Here is a 26,167-nt window from a genome sequence, read left to right on the forward strand (position 1 = left end):
GAGGCATGCCTATGGGGAAGAAATTAACTCTGTGATATAAATGAACAACATTCACTCAATAAATGTCAGCATTGGTTTTTTTGTCTCCCTCTTCTGGCTACCGAAAAAATAGCTGAGTTGAGAATAGAAGACAGGGGTGGGGAAATGCCATCTCCCTTGATCCCTGGGACAGATTTCATATCTGAGCAGACTGCCGGTTAAACAAAATGTGAATCTCTCTGGAAACCTGTGTAGTACCTTGACAGATGGCACCAAGCACTCAGGTACTATGGTGTTGGGGCTCAGACACCACCGCACAGAAACACAGATAGATTAGGTAGGTATCGGTCCAAGTAGTAACAGATATCACTGCCTGGTGTCTAAAAGTAGAAAAAGTAGGCTTGAGTTCCACGGCTGAAATGGGTCAGAATGTTATATTTGAGGGGAAGCTGCAACACAGAAAGAAACCAAGCAAATAGGGCTGGGAGTTGCAATGGGTGGGCAGCCAACTGCAAGTTAATTGCAGGGGAAATTGGCAGCCTAACTCTATTAGCGTCCTTTGAAAAGGTTCTCCTAAACAGACAGAAACACCTGTCCTTCGCTAGGACAATAGTTCATAGTCCTGCAGTAGGACGCTCCACATACAGAGACTCAGCCAGGTGACCATCTTATGCAAGGAAGAATGAAATCTGAAAAACCCTGCAGTTAGCCCCCAGTGTTGGAAATGTTACTACTGGTCATACAGTTACCCAATCTCCTTTTAAAGCGAGAATCCACCCATTTTGCTAAAAAATTACCCTCTCTTGCATAAATGATTTCTATTGGAAAATTTTAAGAAATGTTATATTGTCATATTAGTAGAGTAGTGAGGAACCCAAATTTCCATTTCATGGGTAATTCCATGATTTCAGATGATGGTTTTCATGCCAATTTTGACTTTTTTAAAATGCATTTATCATTAATTTTATTTCTAGATTATTTTTATTTTAGATGACTTGGTTTTTATTGTTATTGCATTTTATTTGTAAGTTTTAAAATTATTGACATTTTATTTTATTTTATTTCATTTATAAAACAATATCTAACAACTTTTTTTTCCCAAACAAAATTTTATAGAAATAAATTGGTTTCCATGTAACATTTTGATCTTGATGAACTGGTATTTTCTGATGGAAAATATTCCAAGAGACATTTTATTAGCTCTACATTTTATTCTTCTTTTCTTTACATTTGGTTAAAAAATATTAATTCTCTCTCTCTTTTTGCGGCTGTCGTATCTGACATTTTTTCAAATCTGCCAAATTGGAGACAATTGCTTATTTCAGAAGGTGGAGAAAGCTACTAGGGGTGAGACTGTTGTAGATTTGATTTTGACAAATACAGAGGAACTGGTTGAGAATTTGAAAGTGGAAGGCAGCTGGGGTGAAAGTGATCATGAAATGACAGAGTTCATGATTCTAAGTAAAGGTAGGAGGGAAACAATACAATAAAGATAATAGATCTCAAGAAAGGAGACGTTAGCGAACTCAGGGAGTGGGTAGATAAGATCCCATGGGAAGCAAGTTTAAGGGGGAAAACAGTTTAAGACAAGTGGCAATTTTTCAAAGAGACATTATTAATGGCACAAGAGCAAACTATCCTACTGTGTAGAAAAGATAGGAAGTCTGGCAAGAGACCACCCTGGCTTAACCACGAGAGCTTGAATGATCTGAAACTCAAAAAAAGAGTCCTACCAAAAGTGGAAACTAGGTCAAATGACAAAGGATGAATATAAACAAATAACACAAGTATGTAGGGACAAAATGAGAAAGGCCAAAGAACAAAACGAGATTAAACTGTCTGGAGACATAAAAGGTAACAGGAAAACATTCTTCAGATACACTAGAAGTGAGAGGAAGACCGAGGACAGGGTAGGCCCGTTACTCAATGTGTGTGGTGGGGGAACAATAACAGAAAATGCGGAAATGGCAGAAGTGCTAAATGACATTTTTGTTTCTGTTTTCACAAAAAAGTTTAGGAGCAACTGGACATCTAACATAGTGAACACTAGTGAAAATGAGGTAGGATCTGAGGCTAAAATAGGGAAAGAACAAGTTAAAAATTACTTAGACAAGTTAGATGCTTCAAGTCACCAGGGCCTGATGAAATACATCCTAGAATACTCAAGGAGCTGACGGAGGAGATATCTGGGCCCTTAGCAATGAGATTTGAAAAGTCAAGGAAGACGGGAAAGATTCCGGAGGACTGGAAAAGGGAAAATATAGTGCCAACCTCTAAAAAGGGGAATAAGTACTAACTGGGGAACTACAGACCAGTCGTCTTAACTTCAGTACCCAGAAACATATTGGAGCAAATAATTAAGCAACCAATTTGCAAACACCTAGAAGATAATGATGTGCTAAGTATCAGTCAGCATGTATTTGTCAAGAACAAATCATGTCAAACCAACCTGATAGCTTTTGTTGATAGGATAACAAGCCTTGTGGATGGAGGGAAGGGCTAGATTTGGTATATGCTAACTTTAAGAAGGCTTTTGGTGTATGTTAACTTTTAAAAAGGCATCTTATAACTAGGAAAATACAATCTAGCTGGAGCTACTATAAGGTGGATGCATAACTGGTTGGAAAACAGTTCCCAGAGAGTAGTTATGAGTGGTTCACAGTCAAGCTGGAGGGGCATCACAAGTGGGATCCTGCAGAGATTGGTTCAGGGTCTGGGGTTTTGTTCAATATCTTCATCAGTGATTTAGATAATGGCATAGAGAGTACACTTACAAAGTTTGCCGATGATACCAAGCTGGGAGGGGTTGCAAGTGCTTTGGAGGATAGAATTTAAATTCAAAATGATCTGGACAATCTGGAGAAATGGTCTGAAGTAAATAGGATGAAATTCAAGAAGGACAAATGCAAAGTACTCCACTTAGGAAGGAACAATCAGTTGCACACATACACAATGGGAAAGGACTGCCTAGGAAGGAGTCATGCGGAAAGGGATCTGGAGTCATAGTGGATCACAAGCTAAATATGAGTCAACAGTGTAAGACTGTTGCAAAAAAAGCAAACATCATTCTGTGATCAGCAGCTGGAGTCTCTGTTGTCGCCTCCTCACTTAGCATATCAGGGACCAGGATCCAGGTTATTCAGTCCATCTTCTCTCCCCACCTCATTGACGTACTTCCATGTTCCCAGTAAATAGAACTCATATCCCAGAACAGCTACTGAGGTGTCATTGTCGTGTCAAGTAATGTGCCCTGTGCCTCATACCCTCCGCCAAGTGGGGAAAGTCTTTTCTGATTCATTATACATCCTTCTGTGGGAAGGTGCAGTCTCCCAAGGCACATCTGTTCTGGGGAACGTAACAAGCAAGGAAAGGTTTGTCTAAAAATAAACCAAACACTATGTCAGTAGAGTCAAACTTCTAATCTCAAAGGGAAAGTCCTGAAGAGGGAAGAAACTTCTAATGCTAAAAGAAATCTCTCTCTTTATTGGGTGAATGCTACGTTGACTGTCAAGAAATAACGCATTAACCCTAGAAATAAACTTTACACCTGAGATTTTCAGAGCCACTTAAATGATTTAGACACTGAGTTCCCATCCAGTTCCCTTAGAAAGTTTTTAAAATCTCAGCAGAGCATTAGCTGATCTTTCATTTTCTGCAATAAAACCTCCTCTTGCCCTTCATTGCAAGCACACGTATACCCAGTCCCCATCCAATAAGCTCATTCAATCTGTTTGGGTAACAGTTTAAAAAGGGTCTAAGTGATTTAGGAGCCTACATCCCATTTTCCAAAGCGTCTTAGTTACGAAGGCTTACCAGTCTAAATCTCACTGAAAGGCAATGGGATTTAGGCTCCTATGTCACTTTTCAAGTTTGCTGAAGATTTTTTGCAAATGTTACCCTTATTTCAATGGCTACTGGTCAGTCATTTATAAAACGAGACGTGCTGGTTGCTGCTCAAATAAAATGCAGATTCAACAAGGTGTTTTACACATTTAGGTTGAGATTTCCAAAGGCTGGTAATGTACACAATAAACACCCAACTCCCACGGAATTGCTATGAGAGTTTGGCACCTAACTACATTAGGCTTCTTCAAAAAGCCCAGACCATTGAAGCATGGAGGTTAGAGACCTGGGATTATAAAGTGCAACTAGTTTGTTCCCAAAACCCTGACAAGTTTCAGGGTTACACTGATCTTCAGTGCCACAGTAGTTGTACAAATTAGATAATCTTGTACCAGAACTGTAGGCCTCTAATTGGTCTGTTGGAATGTTTGATAAGCAACTGAACAGTACAGATTCCGTCCTATAGAGGACAGTGTTATATGTTGACACTAGCTGTCAAGGTTCCTTCCCCACTCTGAACTCTAGGGTACAGATGTGGGGACCTGCATGGAAACCTCCTAAGCTTACTTTTACCAGTTTAGGTTAAAACTTCCCCAAGGTACAAACTATTTTACCCTTTGCCCTTGGACTTCCACTGCCACCACCAAACTTTATCTGGGTTCCCGAGAAAACGTCGTTTGGAAACGTCTTTCCCCCCAAAATCCTCCCAACCCTTGCACCCCACTTCCTGGGGAACGTTTGGTAAAAATCCTCACCAATTTGCATAGGTGACCACAGAACCCTAACCCTTGGATCTTAGAACAATGAAAAAAGCATTCAGTTCTTGAAAAGAAACATTTTAATAGAAGAAACAGTAAAAAGAATCACCTCTGTAAAATCAGGATGGTAAATACCTTACAGGGTAATTTCATTCAAAACATAGAGAATCCCTCTCGGCAAAACCTTAAGTAACAAAAAAGACACACAGACAGGAATATTCATTCTATTCAGCACAGCTATGTTCTCAGCCATTTAAAGAAATCATAATCTAACACATACTTAGCTAGATTACTTACTAAATTCTAAGACTCCATTCCTGTTCTGTCCCTGGCAAAAGCATCACCCAGACAGACCCAGACCCTTTGTTTTTCTCCCTCCTCCCAGCTTTTGAAAGTATCTTGTCTCCTCATTGGTCATTTTGGTCAGGTGCCAGCGAGGTTACCTTTAGCTTCTTAACCATTTCCAGGTGAAAGGATTTTTCCTCTGGCCAGGAGGGATTTAAAGGTGATTACCCTTCCCTTTATATTTATGACACTAGCCAATTCATGGTCCGATCTGGGTACAGTCAATATAATCGTTTCAGTTATGTGTATTGCAATATATTCTGCAACTTGACTACAAAACTGTGCTTCTTGTCCTGAAGGAAAGGTTTGTTCCAGCCTTTACAGAAGAATACAAATATGCACTTATTTCTGAAAGCAAAACAAACTAGCAGATTGTTATTCCCAGTCCTCTCCTAGCATAATTTGCTCCCTAACCATGTCATAAGGTCTCAGTCCAATGTATCACCAGTGTGAATAATTGTGTGTCCACAAAGCTTTGTTGTTCATAATGCCCAAATGTGGAACATTTGTGGCTCACATCATTGTATTCTGGAAAAAAGAGGTTTCTTTTTTTGTTTTGTTTTTTAAATAATCTCCAGCAAAACTATTGAAGACAGCGAAGAAATCCCATTGCCTAACACTTTGAAGGATACATGTCTAAACGGAAAATTGGCTCTAACACAGGGATGGACCAGAATCTTCACACACTGTGGCTTAAATTTTTAATTCCAAGATTTTTTACTCTAAATGACTTAAGCAATAGTTTTAACTGAAGTCATGGATTTAACAATTACTGACTATTTGCCATTCCATATGAACAGCTGCCATCTAGAGATCATTAGAAAGGATGCATAAAACATGTGTCACATTAACCTTGACTTTCCCTGATGCCCATTTTCCAGTATAGCCGCCCCTTTCCCAGCCTTCACCCTCTGCTATCCCTAGTATCCATGATACAGCAGAGCTGCCCCTTTCCCATCCCTCACTCTCTGCTGCCCGCAGTGCCCCTTTGCCCAGGGGATATTCTGCTTGTGCAGCCGGCACTGAAGCCGATACCACCATTTTCTCGCTTCTATTTTTAGCGAGCTAGCTGGAGTACAGCTAGAGTGGCTACGTCTACAGAAGTTGCCATTCACCCCCCGACCCTCCCACCCCCCGGCTGCAGCGTAGATGCTCCGCAAGTGTCTAAACTGTGAATTAGTCACTCTGGCCTCTCTTTCCATCAGTCGGCTGCTTTTAACTTGGTAGTTTAGAACAGATTATCAGCATTCCATTGTAATGCAGAAACAAACTAGGGAAATATAGGCTAGATGGAGGTACTGTAAGGTGGGTGCATAACTGGTTGGAAAACCTTCCCAGAGAGTAATCATCAAGGGAGTACCCCCAGATCTCTTTCCACAGTACTTCTTCCTAGGCAGTCATTTCCCATTTTGCATGTGTGCAAATGATCGTTCCTTCCTAAGTGGAGTACTTTGCATTTGTCTTTATTGAATTTCATCCTATTTACTTCAGACCATTTCTCCAGTTTGTCCAGATCATTTTAATCCTATCCTCCAAAGCACTTGCAACCCCTCCCAGCTTGGTATTGTCCACAAACTTTATAAGTGTACTCTCTATGCCATTATCTAAATCATTGATGAAGATATTGAACAGAACGGGACCCAGAACTGATCCTTGTGGACCGTTATCCCCTTTCCAGCATGACTGTGGACCACTGATAACTACTCTTTGAGAATGGTTTTCCAACCAGTTATGCACCCACCTTATAGTATCTCCATCTAGGTTTCAGAGTAGCAGATGTGTTAGTCTGTATTTGCAAAAAGAAAAGGAGTACTTGTGTCACCTTAGAGACTAACAAATTTATTTGAGCATAAGCTTTTGTGAGCTACAGCTCACTTCCATCTAGGTTGTCTTTCTCTAGTTTGTTTATGAAAAGGTCATGTGAAATGATACCAAAAGCCTTACTAAAGTTAAAATATACCACATCTACACCCCGTCCACAAGGCTTGTTACCCTGTCAACAAAAGCTATCAGCTTGGTTTGACATGATTTGTACTTGACAAATGCATGCTGACGGTTACTTATCACCTCATTATCTTCTAGGTGTTTGCAAATTGGTTGCTTAATTATTTGCTCCATTATGTTTCCGGGTACTGAAGTTAAGCTGACTGGTCTGCAATTCCCCAGTTGCAGTTACTTCCCTTTTTATAGATGGGCACTATATGGGCATCCTGTGTTCTGTGGCACAGGTTAGAGGGTTTCCTTTTGCTTTTCTACTCTTTTTGAAGGAATCCTGGGGATGAAATACACTATGAGAAACACCATTTAATTATACAATTTCCTAACATTAGCATTCCATGGTGATGTATCAACTCCATATTTTTATAATGAAGGAATCATGTATTTTTATGTGTGTGTGTGTGTTTATATAAGTCTCTCATCATACAAGGAATGGATGCTCAGCATTCCAAGTGGGGCCATTATCCCTGCACCCTCTCACTGAGCACAATCGCCCCTCATTGTCTGAACTTAGAGCAGCCACAAGTTCCAACCTCCCACCAGCTCAGTAGTACTCACCTGTGGTATCTTACACAGACCTCTTAAAACCTGTGACCCCATTTTTTAAGGACCTATCTGTCTCCACTTTCTCCTATGGCTGTGACTCTGTAAGAGTATGACAGAAAGCCTAATAAGCGAATGGAACACAACCTTGGACTATACCAGGCTTCAGTTCAGGCACTAAACCAGTCTATGGTATGTCTATTTTATTTTAACCTTTGGAAATTGATGGGTTAGTCTCGTCCAAACATGAACTTATGGCTAGCTTTCCTCAGAGCCTCCTTGACCTCTTTGTTTCGCAGGCTGTAGATGAGGGGATTGACCAGGGGAGTCAGGATAGTGTAGATGACTGAGAGAACTTTCTTGAAGTCTCTCAGTGTGTTGATTGTTGGGAACATATAGGCAAACAATAGAGTTCCATAATACATGGTCACCACAATGAGGTGGGAGGAGCAAGTGGAAAATGCCTTTTGCCTCCCACTTGTGGAAGGGATTCTCAGGATGGTCACAATGATGAAGATGTAGGACATCAAGGTAATTAGGAATGGGACCAGTAAGAAAATCAAGCTGAGTGTGAAAGCCAACATTTCCATCAGGTGAGGATCATTACAGGAGAGATTTATCAGGGGAATAGGATCACAAAAGAAATGGTCAATAACATTGGGGCCACAGAAAGATAACTGGGATATCGGCAATATTATTATGCCAGTACACAGGAAGCCACCTGTCCAAGAGCCACCTATAAACTGGAGGCAAGACCTGCCACTCATACGGGCTGCATAGTGCATTGGATTGCATATTGCTAAATACCGATCATATGACATTACCGATAAGAGAAGGCATTCTGTAATAACTAGAGAAGAAAAGAAATAATACTGTGTGAGACACCCACTATATGAAATAGTTTTTGTCCCACTCAAGAGACCGTCCAGCATGCTGGGCAGGATGGTTGAAGTGTAGCAGGTCTCCAGGCAGGACAAGTTCCCAAGGAAGAAGTACATGGGGTTGTGAAGGTGGCGATAAACCACAATAAGCACCACAATGAGGATGTTCCCAGCCATGGTTGTAAAGTAGATCACTAGAAACAGCAGGAAAAGAAGGATTTGCAGTTCAGGGAGAGTGCCGAATCCCAGGAGGATGAATTCTGCAATGGATGTTTGATTTCCCTGTTCTGGATTCATCATAGGTTGTGTCTACGGGAAAGAAATTCACTCTGGGATATAAATGAAGAACATTCACTCAATAAAACATTAGCATTGTTTTCATTGTCCCCCAACTAGCTATTGAACAATAGCTAAGTAGAGAGTGGAGGCTAGGGGATGGGAAATGGGGAAAAAAACATCTCACTTGACCCCTGGGATAGATTTCATATCTGATCAGACTGCCGGTTAAACAAAACGTGAATCTCTCTGGAAACCTGTGTTGTAACTGGACAGATCACACCAAGCACCTAAGTACTGTGGTGATGGGTCTCATGTACAACCATACAGAAACACAGATAGATATTGGTTCAAACAGTCATACATTTCACTTCCTGGTCTATCAAAGCAGAACAGTGTCCTTTGACAGGCTGGAGTTCCACTGCTGAAACAGGTCAGGATTTTATATTTTAGGGGAAGCCACAACAAAGAAACAAACCAAGCAAATAAGGCTCGGAACTGTAGTGGCTGGGCGGCCAACTCCAGGTGAATTGCAATGGAAATGGACAGTCTAACGCTATTAGCGCCCTTTGAAAGTTTTTATCCTAAACAGGCAAATACCTGTCGTTCCCTAGGACAATATTTCATTGTCCTGCAGTGGGACACTCTACACGGAGACCCAAACTTCATTAAAAATAAACAAACAAACAAACAAAAATCCAGCTAGAAACCACCGTTTTAGGTAGACATTTATCCTCTATTGCAAGAAAAAACTCTCTTTATCAATTTCTAATTTTATACAATTTGCTATTTTCATATTATGATAGTGGTGTGGAACCCACATTTCCATTTCATCAACAATTCCATGATTTCAAATGTTGGTTTTCAGTCCAACTTTGTCTTTTTTCAAATGTATTTATCTATTTTTAATTTTATTTCTTGACTATTTTTTATTTTATATTACTTATGTTATTTTAAATATTTATTGTATTTTATTTGAATCCTATTTTATAATTTAAATTTATTTTATATTAGTTTATTTTTATATTTTATTTCATTTGATATTATTTTATAAAATATGTACAATAACATTTTTCCTAAACAAAATTTTGTAGAAATTGATATGTACCCATGGAACATTTTGATCTCAATGAACTGACATTTTCTGATGCAAAAATATTCCATTTGAAAAAAAAATCTGCTCTATTTCTTATCCTCTTCTTCTTTAACAGTGGTTAAAAATATTAATTCTCTCTCTCCCCCATCTTTTTGTTAGGAATGACAGATGAGAGAGCCACAATCTCTCTTGCCATTACTAATCCTTAGAGAAAGAAGGTGGGTGAGGTAATATCTTTTATTGGACCAATTTACTAATCTTTATTAACTGCTAAGTAAGGACCTGATTCTGTGTACAGCTATGCACAGAGTTAATTTTACAAATCGGGAATAATTCTGTTCGGTCTGAGCCTTCTCTCGGTGAAGTCAAAGATAAAATCTCCACTGACTTCAAGGATGGGGCCCATTGATTTCCTTGAGCCTTCTTTGACACTTATAGCTCCGCAGGATTTGATTTCAGTCAATAGATATTGGTAAACGTCAATATCAGCTGAGACACTGAAATCAACAACAGGAAAGATCAGTAACAGTCGATATTAGTCCAGCCTCCTGCTGCGCCTTACACCTGCAGGGTTGGGTGTCACTGGCCCTGCAGCTGTGCAAGAGCCCTCTGCACCCAGCTGTCACATGAGTGACACGCTCACAGCCCTGGCCATGGATCTCTGCTCCACTGGGCCAGAGCAGCCGCCTTCCCTGCCCCTTTCACTTTGGTGTCTTGAACCCCTCAGCTGGCAGAAAGTGAACTGTATCCCTCCTGTCACTGCTGGGAGCCCCCCGCATCCCCACTGCCCTAACCCTGACCCCAACCTACCACCACTGCATTTCCTGCAACTGTAATAATTGAAATAGTGAAAAATTGGGAATAATCGTAAAGGTAAAAATCCCAATATTAATCATCAAAAGGGCAAAAGAAAAAGAAAAGCAAATTCTGCCAAGCCTACTTATAGCCAATGTCTGTACCCTGAGCTCTGAGCACAGCAGCAAATATCAGCTCTGTTTTACCCACCTCATCTCACTAATGCTCTCAACACCCCAGTGAGGGGAGAGCTGCCATCAAGGGCACAGTCCTGTATGTAGTATGGAGGGAAGCTCAAAGAGGAATGAAGGATGTGCCAGTGTTTGAAGAGCTCACTTTGGACTTGAGAGATGTTGGTTCAATTCCCTGCTTCTTCACAAACTCCTTGTGTGACTTTCAGGCCAGATTTCCAAATGCCGGTAGGTACGTAGAAGTGCACACAGATGCCTGAGTAGGTGTGGTACCTAACGCCCATCGATTAAATATCCCACTAGGGGTGTCTGTGTCTTTAGGTGCTGAAACACCTCTATAAATCTGTCCCTCTGGGTGTAAGGTCCCCGTCTGTAAAGCTGGGATAATAGCACCTCACGGGGTGATGGGAGGATAGATACATTAAAAACAGTGAGGTGCCCAGATACCATGGTGATGGGGGCCATACAAGGAGCTAGGATAGCAGTGACCTGAGAGATATTTTCTTTTTCCAAATTCAGTCATATTGCTTTGGGTAGAGAGTTTAAAGAGAGATCATTGTGAAATTCCCCTTAGATAACTAATTTCATGGGAATCCAACAAACTTACATTGCTTCAAAAACCTCAAGAGTCAAGGAGTGGGCAGGAAAAGGTAGATTTACCTCTAAGACGGGTGAGTCACAAACTTGAATCTGATGTCACCTCCTCACGCAGCATTCCGGGGACCAGGATCCAGCTTATTCAGTCCATCTTCTCTCTCCACCACATTCATATACTTCCATGTGCACAGTACATAGAACATCCATCAAAGCTACCGTGCCTCTGTTATGTCTGGTAACATGTCCTGTGCATCACACCCTGCGCCAAATGGGGAATGTCTTCTCTGATTCATTATATATCCTTTTGTGGGAAGGTGCAGTCTCCCGAGGCACGACTGCTGTGGGGAACGTAACGGATAAGGAAAAGTTAGTGTTTCATTTTTTTCTAGGCGATGTCAGCAAAGTCAAACTTCTAGTCTCAAAGGGAAAGTCATGGAGAGAGAAAACACTTTTCATCCTTAAACAAATTTCTGTTTCCTGAGTGAATGTTATTTTGATTGTGAAGTAATAACTAATTAATTCTAGGTTTCAGAGTAGCAGCCGTGTTAGTCTGTATCCCTCAAAAAGAAAAGGAGGACTTGTGGCACCATTAGAGACTAACAAATTTATTAGAGCATAAGCTTTCGTGAGCTACAGCTCACTTCATTGGATGCATTCAGTGGAAAATATAGTAGGAAGATTTTATATACACAGAGAACATGAAACAATGGGTGTTACCATACAGACTGTAACAAGAGTGACCAGGAAAGGTGAGCTATTACCAGCAGGAGAGTGGGAGGAGGTGGGGAAGGACCTTTTGTAGCGATAATCAAGGTGGGCCATTTCCAGCACTTTACAAGAACAGTAGGAGGGGAAATAAACAAGGAGAAATAGTTTTACTTTGTGTAATGACACGTCCACTCCCAGTCTTTATTCAAGCCTAAGTGAATTGTATCCAGTTTGCAAATTAATTCCAATTCAGCAGTCTCTTGTTGGAGTCTGTTTTTGAAGTTTTTTTTGTTGAAGAATTGCCACTTTTAGGTCTGTAATCCAGTGACCAAAGAGATTGAAGTGTTCTCCGACTGGTTTTTGAATGTTACAATTCTTGACGTCTGATTTGTGTCCATTTATTCTTTTACGTAGAGACTGTCCAGTTTCGCCAATGTACACGGCAGAGGGGCATTGCTGGCACATGATGGCATAGATCACATTGGTAGATGTGCAGGTGAACGAGCCTCTGATAGTGTGGCTGATGTTATTAGGCCCTGTGATGGTGTCCCCTGAATAGATATGTGGGCACAGTTGGCAACGGGCTTAGGAATAAAGTTCATGGCTGAGATTGCCAGAGCTGCCTAAGTGATTTATTTCAGAGTAGCAGACATGTTAGTCTCTATCTGCAAAAAGAAAAGAAGTACTCGTGGCACCTTAGAGACTAACAAATTTATTTGAGCATAAGCTTTCATGAGCTACAGCTCACTTCATTGGATGCATATTGTGGAAAGTGTAGAAGATCTTATTATACACACACAAAGCATGAATATATATAATATATATATATATATATAATAAGATCTTCTACACTTTCCACAGTATGCATCTGATGAAGCGAGCTGTAGCTCACGAAAGCTTATGCTCAAAGAAATTGGTTCGTCTCTAAGGTGCCACAAGTACTCTTTTTCTTTTTGCGAATACAGACTAACACGGCTGTTACTCTGAAATCTGGTTTATGAATGTTATAATTCTTGACATCTGATTTGTGTCCATTTATTCTTTTACGTAGAGACTGTCCAGTTTGACCAATGTACATGGCAGAGGGGCATTGCTGGCACATGATGGCATATCTCACATTGGTGGATGTGCAGGTGAATGAGCCTCTGATAGTGTGGCTGATGTTATTAGGCCCTGTGATGGTGTCCCCTGAATAGATATGTGGGCACAGTTGGCAACGGGCTCTGTTGCAAGGATAGGTTCCTGGGTTAGTGGTTGTGTTGTATGTGGTTGCTGGTGAGTATTTGCTTCAGGTTGGGGGGCTGTCTGTAAGCAAGGACTGGCCTGTCTCCCAAGATTTGTGAGAGTGTTGGGTCATCCTTCAGGATAGGTTGTAGATCCTTAATAATGCATTGGAGGGGTATTAGTTGGGGGTTGAAGGTGACAGCTAGTGGTGTTCTGTTATTTTCTTTGTTAGGCCTGTCCTGTAGTAGGTGACTTCTGGGAACTCTTCTGGCTCTATCAATCTGTTTCTTCACTTCTGCAGGTGGGTATTGTAGTTGTAAGAATGCTTGATAGAGATCTTGTAGGTGTTTGTCTCTGTCTGAGGGGTTGGAGCAAATGCGGCTGTACCGCAGAACTTGGCTGTAGACAATGGATGGTGTGGTGTGGTCAGGGTGAAAGCTGGAGGCATGTAGGTAGGAACAGTGGTCAGCAGGTTTCCGGTATAGGGTGGTGTTTATGTGACCATCGTTTATTAGCACTGTAGTGTCCAGGAAGTGGATCTCTTGTGTGGGCTGGTCCAGGCTCAAGTTGATGGTGGGGTGGAAATTGTTGAAATCCCGGTGGAATTCTTCAAGGACCTCCTTCCTGTGGGTCCATATGATGAAGATGTCATCAGTGTAGTGCAAGTAGAAGAGGGGCACTAGGGGACGAGAGCTGAGGAAGCGTTGTTCTAAGTCAGCCATAAAAATGTGGGCATACTGTGGGGCCATGCGGGTACCCATAGCAGTGCCGCTGATTTGAAGGTATACCTTGTCCCCAAATGTAAAATAGTTATGGGTAAGGACAAAGTCAGAAAGTTCAGCCACCAGGTTAGCCGTGACATTATCGGGGATAGTGTTCTTGACGGCTTGTAGTCCATCTTTGTGTGGAATGTTGGTGTAGAGGGCTTCTACATCCATAGTGGCCAGGATGGTGTTATCAGGAAGATAACTGATGGATTGTAGTTTCCTCAGGAAGTCAGTGGTGTCTCGAAGGTAGCTGGGAGTGCTGGTAGCGTAAGGCCTGAGGAGGGAGTCTACATAGCCAGACAATCCTGCTGTCAGGGTGCCAATGCCTGAGATGATGGGGCGCCCAGGATTTCCAGGTTTATGGATCTTGGGTAGTAGCCTCAGAAACAACTCTGACATCATAATCAAAAAGGCTGACAAAGGAGGTGCTGTTGTCATCATGAATAGGTCGGAATATGAACAAGAAGCTGCTCGGCAGCTCTCCAACACCACTTTCTACAAGCCATTACCCTCTGATCCCACTGAGAGTTACCAAAAGAAACTACAGCATTTGCTCAAGAAACTCCCTGAAAAAGCACAAGTTCAAATCCGCACAGACACACCCCTGGAACCCCGACCTGGGATATTCTATTTACTACCCAAGATCCATAAACATGGAAATCCTGGGTGCCCCATCATCTCAGGCATTGGCACCCTGATAGCAGGATTGTCTGGCTGTGTAGACTCCCTCCTCAGGCCCTACGCTACCAGCACTCCCAGCTACCTTCGAGACACCACTGACTTCCTGAGGAAACTACAGTTCATCAGTGATCTTCCTGATAACACCATCCTGGCCACTATGGATGTAGAAGCCCTCTACACCAACATTCCACACAAAGATGGACTACAAGCCGTCAAGAACACTATCCCCGATAATGTCACGGCTAACCTGGTGGCTGAACTTTCTGACTTTGTCCTTACCCATAACTATTTTACATTTGGGGACAAGGTATACCTTCAAATCAGTGGCACTGCTATGGGTACCCGCATGGCCTCACAGTGTGCCAACATTTTTATGGCTGACTTAGAACAACGCTTCCTCACCTCTCGTCCCCTAATGCCCCTACTCTACTTGTGCTATATTGATGACATCTTCATCATCTGGACCCATGGAAAAGAAGCCCTTGAGGAATTCCACCATGATTTCAACAATTTCCATCCCACCATCAACCTCAGCCTGGTCCAGTCCACACAAGAGATCCACTTCCTGGACGCTACAGTGCTAATAAACGATGGTCATATAAACACCACCATATACCGGAAACCTACTGACCGCTATTCCTACCTACATGCCTCCAGCTTTCACCCTGACCACACCACACGATGCATTGTCTACAGCCAAGCTCTGCGATACAACCGCATTTGCTCCAACCCCTCAGACAGAGACAAACACCTACAAGATCTCTATCAAGCATTCTTACAACTACAATACCTACCTGCGGAAGTGAATAAACAGTACAGCATCCCCTTTGTCATCAGTTGCCTTGTTTGCCATCCAATGGCTCTTACAGTGAATAAATGCCTGTTTCTCAAACCTTACCTTCTGCTTGTGGGGTCAGTATTTTGTGGCCAGTAGAAGGCACAGGAGGTGAACCAATGGGAATGAGGAGGCTTTACCCTCTCAGGTGCTGAAGGATGGAATACTGATAGGACCCTGGAGCATGATGTGGGACATCTGCATTCAATTTCCAGCTCAACCACAGATTTCCTGCATGGATTTGGGCATATCCCGTAATCTGCCTTGTGCCTCTGCAATACGGGGATATTAAGTCCCTACCTCCTGGGAGTATTGTGAGGAGTCCTGTCATTTTATTTTTGTGATTCATTTTTTATTAATTTTCAAAAAGAAATTAACAAGAACAAGTGTTTCAACCTGTACATGTTACCCAACAGTGCATATTTTACAGGCTAGTTAAAAATGCAATTATGCAACTTTACAACTTGCCAGAGATTCAAGACTAGACAGTACTAAATCAGACAAACATTGCAAGAGAGGAAGGGGGTAACAACCATTTAAAAAAGACACAAATTAGCAAAAAATGTAAGTTGGGAACGGGAGCAGGAAGTAGGAGGGAGAAAGCAGAGAGGTCCTGTGGAATGGAAGTCAGGCATTATTTCAGCATTCTTTATTCAAAAGTATCAACAAAGAGGGTCCATATTTCTTCAAATTGGTATAATTTCTCCCCATATCAACAAACTCTTCTTTCTTGAGGTGTCCCATTGTTAATGACCAGGAGGTGCTCAGTTAATATGTTGGTGACAGCCCTGACATACACCTAGATAGGATGATGTTAACTGATCATTTCCCAGCATTGAACACACAACAGATTATGAAAATTCTATGTACTCTGAAAAATCCTGATGTCTCAAGTGGGGGGTGAGGCACCCAAAATAAATATATACTTTCAAATATTTTGTCATTCAACTGGGATTTTCAAGGGACCTAAGGGAGTTAGGTAACACAATCCCATTGAAATTTGGATGCCTAACCCTCTTAGGATCCTTTGATAATCCCAGTCTAAATTGTTTTTTTTATTTTATATTCTTAATTGGGCTTAGTGTATGGGATTGCCTAACTCAAACCAAGTGTAATACAGTTCAATTTTATTCTGAATATAAAGATCCTGGTATTGATTGATCTCACATTTCAGATATTTGCACATACACAAATATTATAGCATCTCATTCCCAAAGACCTAGCCAGAACTAGGGACCACCCAGAATCTGTCTTTGCAACACAATAAATCAGCTCTGAGTTTCAGCATTTTCTCTTAATACAATAAGAAAAAAAAACACCCTTGTGATTTCTAAATTCTTGTAAAATCTACACATATATTGACAATTTTTCTCAGGGCCTCCTTCAACTCTCCAGAAAAACTGAGGAGTCCTTGTGGCACCTCAGACACTAACAAATGTAAGTCTCTAAGGTGCCACAAAGACTCCTTGTTGATTTTGCTGATGCAGACTAACACAGCTACCACTCTGAAACCTTCACCTCTCTGTTTCTCAGGCTGCATATGAAGGGATTGGCCATAGGAGTTGTGTAAATTGTGTAATATAACATAGTAACATAGAATTGTGTAAAAGCCAGAGAACACTTTGTTTAGGCCTCTTAGTGTGTTGGTTTTTGGTAGCATGTAGACAATGATTAGGGTTCCATAGAAAATTGTCACCACGATGAGGTGAGAGGAGCAGGTGGAAAAGGCCTTTTGCCTCCCGACGGTGGAGGGATTCTCAGAATGGTGAAGATGATACACATGTAGGAGGTCACGGTTAAAACAAATGGGGGCAGAGTGAATATAGCAGCCACAATGGTATTGGCAAGCTCCGTCCGGTTGGTGTCACTGCAGTAGTGATTTATTATTTCTGTGGATTCACAGTAGAAATGATCAAGTTCATTGGGGCCACAGAAAGTTAATTGTAACATAAGAACTATTACTATGGTCATAGCCAGAAATCTATTTATTCAAGACCCAGCTGCTAGCTGCAGGCAGAACCTGCCATTCATGAGGGCTGCATAATGAAGCAGTTTGCATATCGCTATATACCGATCATAAGACATCACTGCTAGCAGACAGCATTCTGCATCTACTAAAACTTAACAAAATAAAATTGTGTCATACAGCCACTGACAGAAATGGTTTTGTCCCCAATCAGGAGACTGGCCAGAATCCTGGGCAGGATGGTCGAGGTGTAGCAGGTTTCCAAGCAGGACAAGTTCCCCAGGAAGAAGTACGAGGGGGTGTGAAAGTGCCAATCAGACAGAACAAGAGCAATGTTGAAGATGTTCCCAGCCAAGGTCAGAAGGTAGATCACTAGAAACAGCAGAAAAAGAAGGGTCAGCAGTTCAGGGAGATCCCCGAATCCCAGGAGGATGAATTCTGTGATGGATATTTGATTCCTCCCTTCTGTGTTTGCCATAGGGTGTATCTAGGAAGAATAAAAACTGAAGAAGAGAAAAACACTTCTTGGCGATAACTGGAGAAAACAGACTTAAGCTTTAATTCAGCAAAGAAGAAGTTGGGGGAAAGGAAACCCCATGCTCTGATAATGGAGTTGCGGGAATAGAGCTGGCTTCCATGTTGACTCTTTGGATATATTATGGATAAGTTTTATGTAGCAGATTCAACAATATGTCAACCTCTCTCAAATTAGACCAAGAACTCAGTTGCTATATTGATGGGCCTGAGACCACACTAATGGGCAGCCATTTAGACACACATCGTTTGATTCATGTCATCTCATGTCTCTTCTCATGACAAAGTTTATCCAAATGTGTGTTACTGTTACTTCTTAAGTAATCAGCTGTATATCCATCTATCTATCTCCCACGTCTATAGAATGGGTGCTATGGGTCTGCAGGCTACAGCGTCCCTGTTTCACCAGCTGTATTTATCTTCAGCAGCTACAATTGGCTTTGTTCCCTTCAATGGAATCCTCTCGGGAACACTGTGACCAAAGTGAACCTCTAGTGACTCAGGATGGACTCTTCAAAAACAGGTGTGATCAATTGGTTCACAGAAACATAGTTAGCAGAGGGAAACAGGGTTAAAACAATAAAATCCTATGCACATATTGTCTTATCGAAACACTGCCTTTCCTTGCCAGTTGAAGCAGGTTCCACTTAACCCAGGTACACCCCCAAGAACAATGAGGCAGATTTCCCCCTGCAGTCACGGCCTCTGGACAGTCTGACACCCCAGTCAGAATCTCTCCCCACTTATTCATAGATTCATAAATTCCAAGGCCAGAAAGGGTCCCTGGGATCATCTAGTCTGAACCGCTGTGTAACACAGGCTGTGAGACTTCCCTGAATTAATTCCTGTTTGAACTAGAGCAGACCCTTGAGAAAAAAAATACCCGATCTAGATTTAAAAATTTCCACTGATGGGAAATCCACCATGACTCTTTGGTAAATTGTTCCAATGGTTAATTACCCTCACTGATAAAAACTGTGCCTTAGTTCCAGTATTAATTGTCTAGCTTCAATTTCCAGCCATTGGATCTTGTTCTACCTTTCTCTGCTAGGTTGAAGAGCCCTCCATCATCACATTTCTGTTCCCCACATGGTTGCTTACAGATTGTGATTAGTCCACCCCTTAACCTTCTCCTTGTTCAGCTGAACAGATAGACTCAAGGAGTTCAATCACAAATAGGCAGGTTTTTGAATCCTTTAGTCATCCTCATGGCTCTTCGCTGAACCCTCTCCAGTTTTTCAACATCCTTCATGAATTGTGGGCACCACAACTGGACACAGAATTCCAGCAGTGGTCACACCAGGGCCAAATTCAGAGGTAAAATAGCCTCTTTACTCTAGATTACCCTGTTTATATATCCAAGCATCACATTAACCCTTTGAGCCACAGGCTGTTTTTTTTATCCACTTCAAAGTCCTTTAGTTCAGGGTTCCTGCCCAAAGGTCCCCTGGGGGGTTGAGAAGGGCATCTGAACCTGACTACACTGGTTCATGCAGTATAGTAGCTAAAAGCTTGTCTCTCTCACTAACAGAAGTTGGTTCAATAAAAGATATTACCTCACCCATCTTATCTCTCTAGTAAACTGGTTCATGCATTTCCCCCAAGGGACTTTTCCTAGGATTGTCCTTTTGAGCACCGCACCATTGAGATCTGTCTACATCTACCACGTGTGGGTTCCTGCAGAATATAACCCTTATCTACCTTTGAGCAAGCCACCCAAAGTGGCTGTAAGTATCAGCAGGACTTGAACCTGTAGCGTTACCAGGTAACTAATAGCTCCACGCAGCCACCTGCCAGCAGCTGCAGCTGATTTATTCCCTGCGGCCCACAATCTGCAGTGGTTGGGTGCCACAGTAAGCTTCACCTCGAGTGATCGGACTGACAGTGGTCTTGACTCCCATATGTGCCCATGGGGCGCACCAGGAAGTGTCCAGGGAACAACATGGATTCCAACTAGCTGCCACAACCGCCCTGCCTCTCTGTTCCTGAATGCACGGTACTGACCTCTGCTCTGACTTGGATTCTGACTCCTGATCGACCCCTGGAACCTGAGAGTGGGACACCAATACCTGGTATTCAGCTTCAGCCCAATTCCTGACTCTGTCTTTGACACTGACCCTCAGCTTGACTGGGACCCCAAGCTCCTGCCACTACTCCTGCCTACCTTTGTCCAGGATCCTGACAGTTTGTCTGGACCGCCCCTAACACTTGTAGAAGGCTGTCCTTGTGGGACATGGAGGCAGTGGTCCTATCCAGCATGTTCCAAGGGGTGCGAGGTACACCTGAATGGGTTGAGAGATGGAACTCCCCATGTTGCAAACAAAAGGGGGCAGCTTTGACCATCACTCCATGGAGTACTTGGGTTACTCTGAGAGCCTTTGGATGGACCCCAGGAAGGTGAACACTGTTCGGACCTGGGTGGCCTCCATGGAACATCAAGGAGCTGCAGTGCTTCCTTGGGTTCGCTAATTTTTATAGGCACTTCATGCCTGGGTTTTTGGACCAGATAGCCTCATTGACAGTGCTCCGCAAACAACCTCCTTCATCTGCTTTCCGGAGCTCAACGGGTGTTCAGCCAACTCAAGATGGCCTTCACCAGTGCTCCAGTCCTGATCCATCCTGACCAAACATGAGCCTTTGTCGGTGAGACCGATGCATGTAATGTTACAATTGGGACCATACTTCCCCAAGATCTGGCCCCCAACAGCACCTGCTCCCTTTTGCCTATTATTCTCGGAAACTCACACCAGCACAACAAAATTATGATATTTTAGATATGGAGCTTCTCGCAATCAAAGCCACTTTCGGGGAATGGTGCCACCACCCCGAAGGCGCCTGACACCTGATACAGGTATTCACAGACCATAAAAATATGGAGTATCTCCATAGGGCAAAGGTGCTGAACCAAAGACAGCTTCAAGAGGCCCCGTTGTTCACACACTTTTATTTTTCCATCACCCAGGAGCCCAGAACAAGGCAACCAATGCCCTGTCCCAAAAAGGGGACTACCTCCCTGACCATTACCACACCCATACAGAGCTGACATACATCCTCAAGCCCCATAATTTACTAGGTGTCCTATTCCCCAAGGCCTCCTGTCCCTTATTCATTCAGTTAGGAAGGAGGAGCCCCTCAGCACCCTAACACCTTCAGAAACCCCATCTCAGCCCTGGGTGGCCATTATGTTGGATTTTATAGACAAGCTTCCCTTATCTGCTAAGCACACAGTCATCCTTACTGAAGAAACTGGCTGGGCAGCACTGCCAACAGGGGTGATGTAAGGCCTGGGGGGACTTTCACCCTGGTCTATAGGGCTACCAGGCAACCAGCGTTGCCACCTGTCATTTGATTACTCCCCACAGCACGCAATCTGCAGTGGTAGAACACCATGGCACGTTCCGCCTCAAGTGATGTGACTGACAGTGGTTTTAGCAATCCCTGATTGGCTCCTTGACCCTATATAAGCCCATGGGGTGTGGCAGGAAGTGGTTAAGGTCTGAAGAGGGGTTGTCTCAGTGGTGATTGTCGGCTGTCAAGGCTGAATCCCAACTCTGTCACTCCAAGTGAAGAAGCGGGGCCCACAAGGATTTTAAAAATTAATACTGGCCACTCCAGGCTTGTATTGAACTCCCAAGGTGACAGCTTTTCTCTGATCTTGGCTTGGTAAATGCTGCCACCACGCAAATGCAAAAAAACCCAACCCCTTGGAACCCAGGCAGGAGCACTTGGGAATTCCTCCCTGTGGGGACCCTCAAGCCCTTTCAGCCCCTCTCTGGGGAAGAGCTGAGAAAGAAAACAAAGGAAATTAGCTGTGGCTACCAGCTAATCAAACAACAGGCACAAACCTCTTAGGACACCAAAAGTCCAATCCTGTTCTTAAAAAGGGTACATTTTATTAAAAACAAAAAGAAAGAAAATACATTTGGAACTTAGGTTTTGGCTAGATTTTAAAAGAGCAATTCCAAAAATCAAGTACCCAAAATAGCTTTCTTGAGGGGTCAGCTTAAAGGTTACAAGCAAACAAAAGTATCTGGGGTTAGCACAGAGAAGTTCACAAGCCAATAAGAACTTAAAGAAATAACCCTAATCGCGTCTAGCAAAACATTCTGATCTACTTACAGAGTTGGAGTTCAGGTAAGTAGTTCTAGGCATGATCTGGTCATTTGCAATCATACCTGGCTTAAGCTGCTTATAGCATGGCTGCTCTGTCCCTCCAGCCCAGAGAACAACAGACAAAGGGAAAGTTTCTTTCCCAATTTTAAAAAGTTCTTCCTTCCTATTGGCTCTTTTGGTCAGGTGCCCACTTTTTTTTTTCTTTACCTAGAGGACTTTTTAACCCTTTATAGGTAAAGCAAGTAAAGAACAGCTACCAAGAGAGATTTTACAGCAAACTGGCTGGCTGGGTGTCCATCAAAGGAAGCTACTCCCTCCCACCTTTATTTATCACATGGGCTGACAGAGGAGCTGCTGGCTGGCTGGCAGTGTGAGATGAAAGAGATAAGTGAACTGAAACCAGGCTAGACCATGAGGATAGGGGAAGCACTGAAGAAGAGTGGATGCAAGCAAGGAAAAAGAAAAGCGTAGAGTCTCTGGAACCAGAAGAAGAATAGGAGGGCAGGAAAAGGAAATGGGGGGAAATGACCTAATAGTAAAATCTCTAGATAAGGACACAAAGATAGGGGATATCGACCTCCTGAGAATGGCAGAGTGGATCAAAAAAGTGCTGGAGATAAAGCAAGAACTAAGATACTGTGACATTAATTGGGGTACAATCTGCACAGAGGGACAGCTGTGTCCCCTCAATTTTCCAACCTGGGGTGTCTCTTACACTGCTTTGCTGTGAGAACAACCTCTTTGTTTGCCCAACCCCCCCGCCTGCAAGGGCCTGGTGAGCCTGGTGCTGTGGCTTTGCTGGAGCTGGTCACAGCTGGACTTAGCCCATGTAAGAGCGATGAAGCTGTTCCTGGTGAAGTGTCCAGAGGCCACTGCTGGGGCCTGGGTGTTTGCATCTGGTCTGTGTGAGCGTCGGGAAGGTGGTTTGTTTGCAAAGGGATATGATGTCAATAAGCACAATTTCAAGGGTGGCAGATTCCCCAGGCTTACGTCCCCATCTCAGCTACATCAGGAGTTAGTATTTTTATTGTCCAAATATGAATTTTGATCAGAAATGGCTTTTTTATGAATATAAAAACTTGGTTAAAATGGTCTCCACTCTGCCTGTTGCGCAGTTAAAAACTCCGTGATGGGACCATGGTTATGGCCACTTCCCTCCCTGGTCCTTCCACTTAGATGGACCACACTGACCTGAGCTCCAGCTGGATTCTCCATCGTGTCCTTAGGGGCATAAGAAACGGTCTGCAGCAAGAAACATGAAGATGTCACCCATTGCGTTTTGTTTGTATGAGACTGTCTGAATTTGATTACAAGACTTAAGTATCTAGCACAGAGAAACAATGAACAGCGGATACACACAGGGATTTACTTTGATCGTTAGTGGACTTTGTGCCTTACACAGTGTCAGCTCTGTGCAGTTTCAGACGCTGTACACGCTCCTCACAGAGGGTGAATGTTAAGACAAGACTATCGAGAAAAATACCATCATTCTGCGTGTGTCAGTGGTGAACATGAGAGCGTGACAGAGCTGTCCGCAATCTCACTTTCCTCTCTGTTCTGTTCCATGGAGACAGCGTGGGACTGCCAACACTGTCTCAGTGACTCCATACAGATCATCTCCATTTTTTTCACATTAGTGGTGAGATTTTCAATGGGGGATTTCAAATGAATTTCAGTGGAGGCTGATAGCCTGAGGTTTTCAAAGCTGATTTAGGCTAAGTTATAATCTAGGATTCTCTGCCTGTTTTTGTGAAAGCCACATATTTACTGACTGCTTTGCTCAAGGCTTCCTTGACATCTCTGTTTCTCGGGCTGTAAATGAGTGGGTTAACCAGGGGAGTCAGGACTGTGTAGCAAAGAGAGAGCACTTTGTTTAGGATGTTTAATGTGTCGCGATTCGGTAGCACGTAGACAATCATTAAGGTTCCATAGTAAATCGTCACCACGATGAGATGGGAGGAGCAGGTAGAAAAGGCCTTTTGCCTCCCAGTGGTGGAAGGGATTCTCAGGATGGTTGTGAGGATACACACATAGGATGTCAGTGTTAGTAGGAATGGAGGCAGGGTGAATAGAAAGGCCAGTACAAAATTCAGCAATTTGATCAGGTATGTGTCACTGCAGGAAAGTTTTATCAATGGGATGAGATCACAGTAGAAATGGTCAATTTCATTCGGGCCACAGAATATTAAATGAGACATGAATAATACAAAGATTGCAGTAGCCAAACAACCATTTAACCATGACCCAGCAGCCAAGTAGAGGCAAAACCTGGTATTCATAAGAGTTGAGTAGTGCAGGGGTTTACATATCGCTAAATACCGATCATAAGACATCGCTCCTAAGAGACAGCATTCTATAGACAACAGAGACCCAAAGAAATACAGTTGTGTGATGCAGCCACTGAATGAGATGGTTCTGTCCCCAGTCAGGAGACTGGCCAGCATCCGGGGCAGGATGGTTGAGGTGTAGCAGGTCTCCAGGCAGGACAAGTTCCCCAGGAAGAAGTACATGGGGGTGTGAAGGTGCTGATCAGTCACAACTAGTGCAGTGATGAGCATGTTCCCAGTCACGGTTGCGATGTAGATCACTAGGAACATGAGGAAGAGAAGAATTTTCAGTTCTGGGAGATCCCCGAATCCCAGGAAGATGAATTCTGTGACAACTGTTTGATTTTTCCAGTCTCTGTCTGCCATGGGTTGAGTCAAGAAACAAGAAAACAAACTGTGCAATTGAATTGGAAGAACATAGAGTTAAAAGTTAATCAGTTCTCGTGAATTAATTGCATAAATATTCAGAAATGCAACTTCCTCTCTTGGTTACAGGCTGTAAGTTTTAGACTAAATGTAGACTTCGGAGCTAAGTGTCAGGAGTTTCAGTCCGAGGACAGATCATTGGTATCAGTGTAGATCTCCTTCTGCCATATCAGAGCTATGACTAACATAATAGACCATTTTTCTGGTAGCCAAGTCCTGATAAGACAGATTAGACCACTTCTTTATCTACTGTCATATCCCATCTAGTAACATACTAGAGCTTAACAATGATGCTTAAATGCTGTATTTAACTTCTGGCAATGACCAGAGTCAAAATCAATAAATACATCAACCAATATTTTGTACTGAGATTTCCAGTGTAGTCTAGTACCCTTAGGCATGATCTTCTGTTAGAATTAATAGAAATTAGTCCAACCATATATTCTGGTCTATTCAGTGCCCTGTCAGAGAAGGAATAATTTTCAGCCCCTCACAAGAGATCAGTTTATGCCATAAATTCTGAAGTGGCGTAAATTCTCCCTTAGTTCCTCTGGGTGTGATGGTGATGTTGTCAGAGACTGGCAATGCCTTTTCTGTTGCCTGATGTTGACTGGTGCAGTAATAAAATACAGCTCTTTGGAGGGTGGATCTTAGGAAGGGGCAAAACCAGGTTCATGTTCAACCCTAAGTGGGGAGTGACCCTCTGCACTCCATGACGAGTGTGGGATGAAAATACAGGAACATGAAAGGCACTGGGGAGTGGGGGTTGGGGGGAAAGATGCTGTCCCTGAACTTGGAGTCTAGAAACAATCTGGCATATGTGATCTGGGCTAGTAAGATTCCAGCACCACTTGCCACCCCATTGGGGCACACACTGAGCCAGATCCCCAGCTGGTGTAAGTCAAGGGAGCTCCATTTGTGTCAGTGGGGCAGATCCCCAACTGAGGACTTGTCACAAGACATGGATCTCAAGCTCCAGCTCTGTAAAATGCTGCTGTGAATGCTGACCGGCACTGCTGTGGGAAGGTGAACCTAAAACTACATATATTAATCTGAAACAGAGCTCTGTGTAGTTCAAAAGCTTCTCTCATTCACCAACAGAAGCTGGTCCAATAAAAGATATTACCTCACCCACCTTGTCCCTCTAATATTCACAAAGCACATTCATGCCCCTATTTGGTTGTGTATAGAAATGCAATCAGGAAGACGGTGCTCACCTGTAACCACAGCGCAGCCCAAGCTTGAAGCGATGAGCTCTTCTTTCTCAGGGCTTGGCCACTTGGA

General features: G+C 42.9%; 2 protein-coding genes and 1 pseudogene across 2 annotated transcripts; all 3 read right to left on the minus strand.

The window, feature by feature from the left end:
• Positions 1-7,696: 7,696 nt before the first annotated feature.
• LOC140898161 (olfactory receptor 11A1) lies at positions 7,697-8,647 on the minus strand. The gene has a single exon (XM_073311597.1). The coding sequence runs from the start codon at positions 8,645-8,647 to the stop codon at positions 7,697-7,699; it is 951 nt and encodes a 316-aa protein (XP_073167698.1).
• Positions 8,648-11,687: 3,040 nt separating this feature from the next.
• On the minus strand, positions 11,688-19,582 carry LOC140898162 (olfactory receptor 10A4-like; annotated as a pseudogene).
• Positions 19,583-23,840: 4,258 nt separating this feature from the next.
• Positions 23,841-24,823, minus strand: LOC140898163 (olfactory receptor 10A7-like). Its single transcript, XM_073311598.1, is given in 2 exon segments — positions 23,841-23,891; positions 23,894-24,823. Coding segments are annotated over 2 exon segments (981 nt in total).
• Positions 24,824-26,167: the final 1,344 nt, after the last annotated feature.

The sequence above is a fragment of the Lepidochelys kempii genome, chromosome 14 (genome assembly GCF_965140285.1).
Source record: "Lepidochelys kempii isolate rLepKem1 chromosome 14, rLepKem1.hap1, whole genome shotgun sequence".
Classification (NCBI taxonomy): Eukaryota; Metazoa; Chordata; order Testudines; family Cheloniidae; genus Lepidochelys; species Lepidochelys kempii.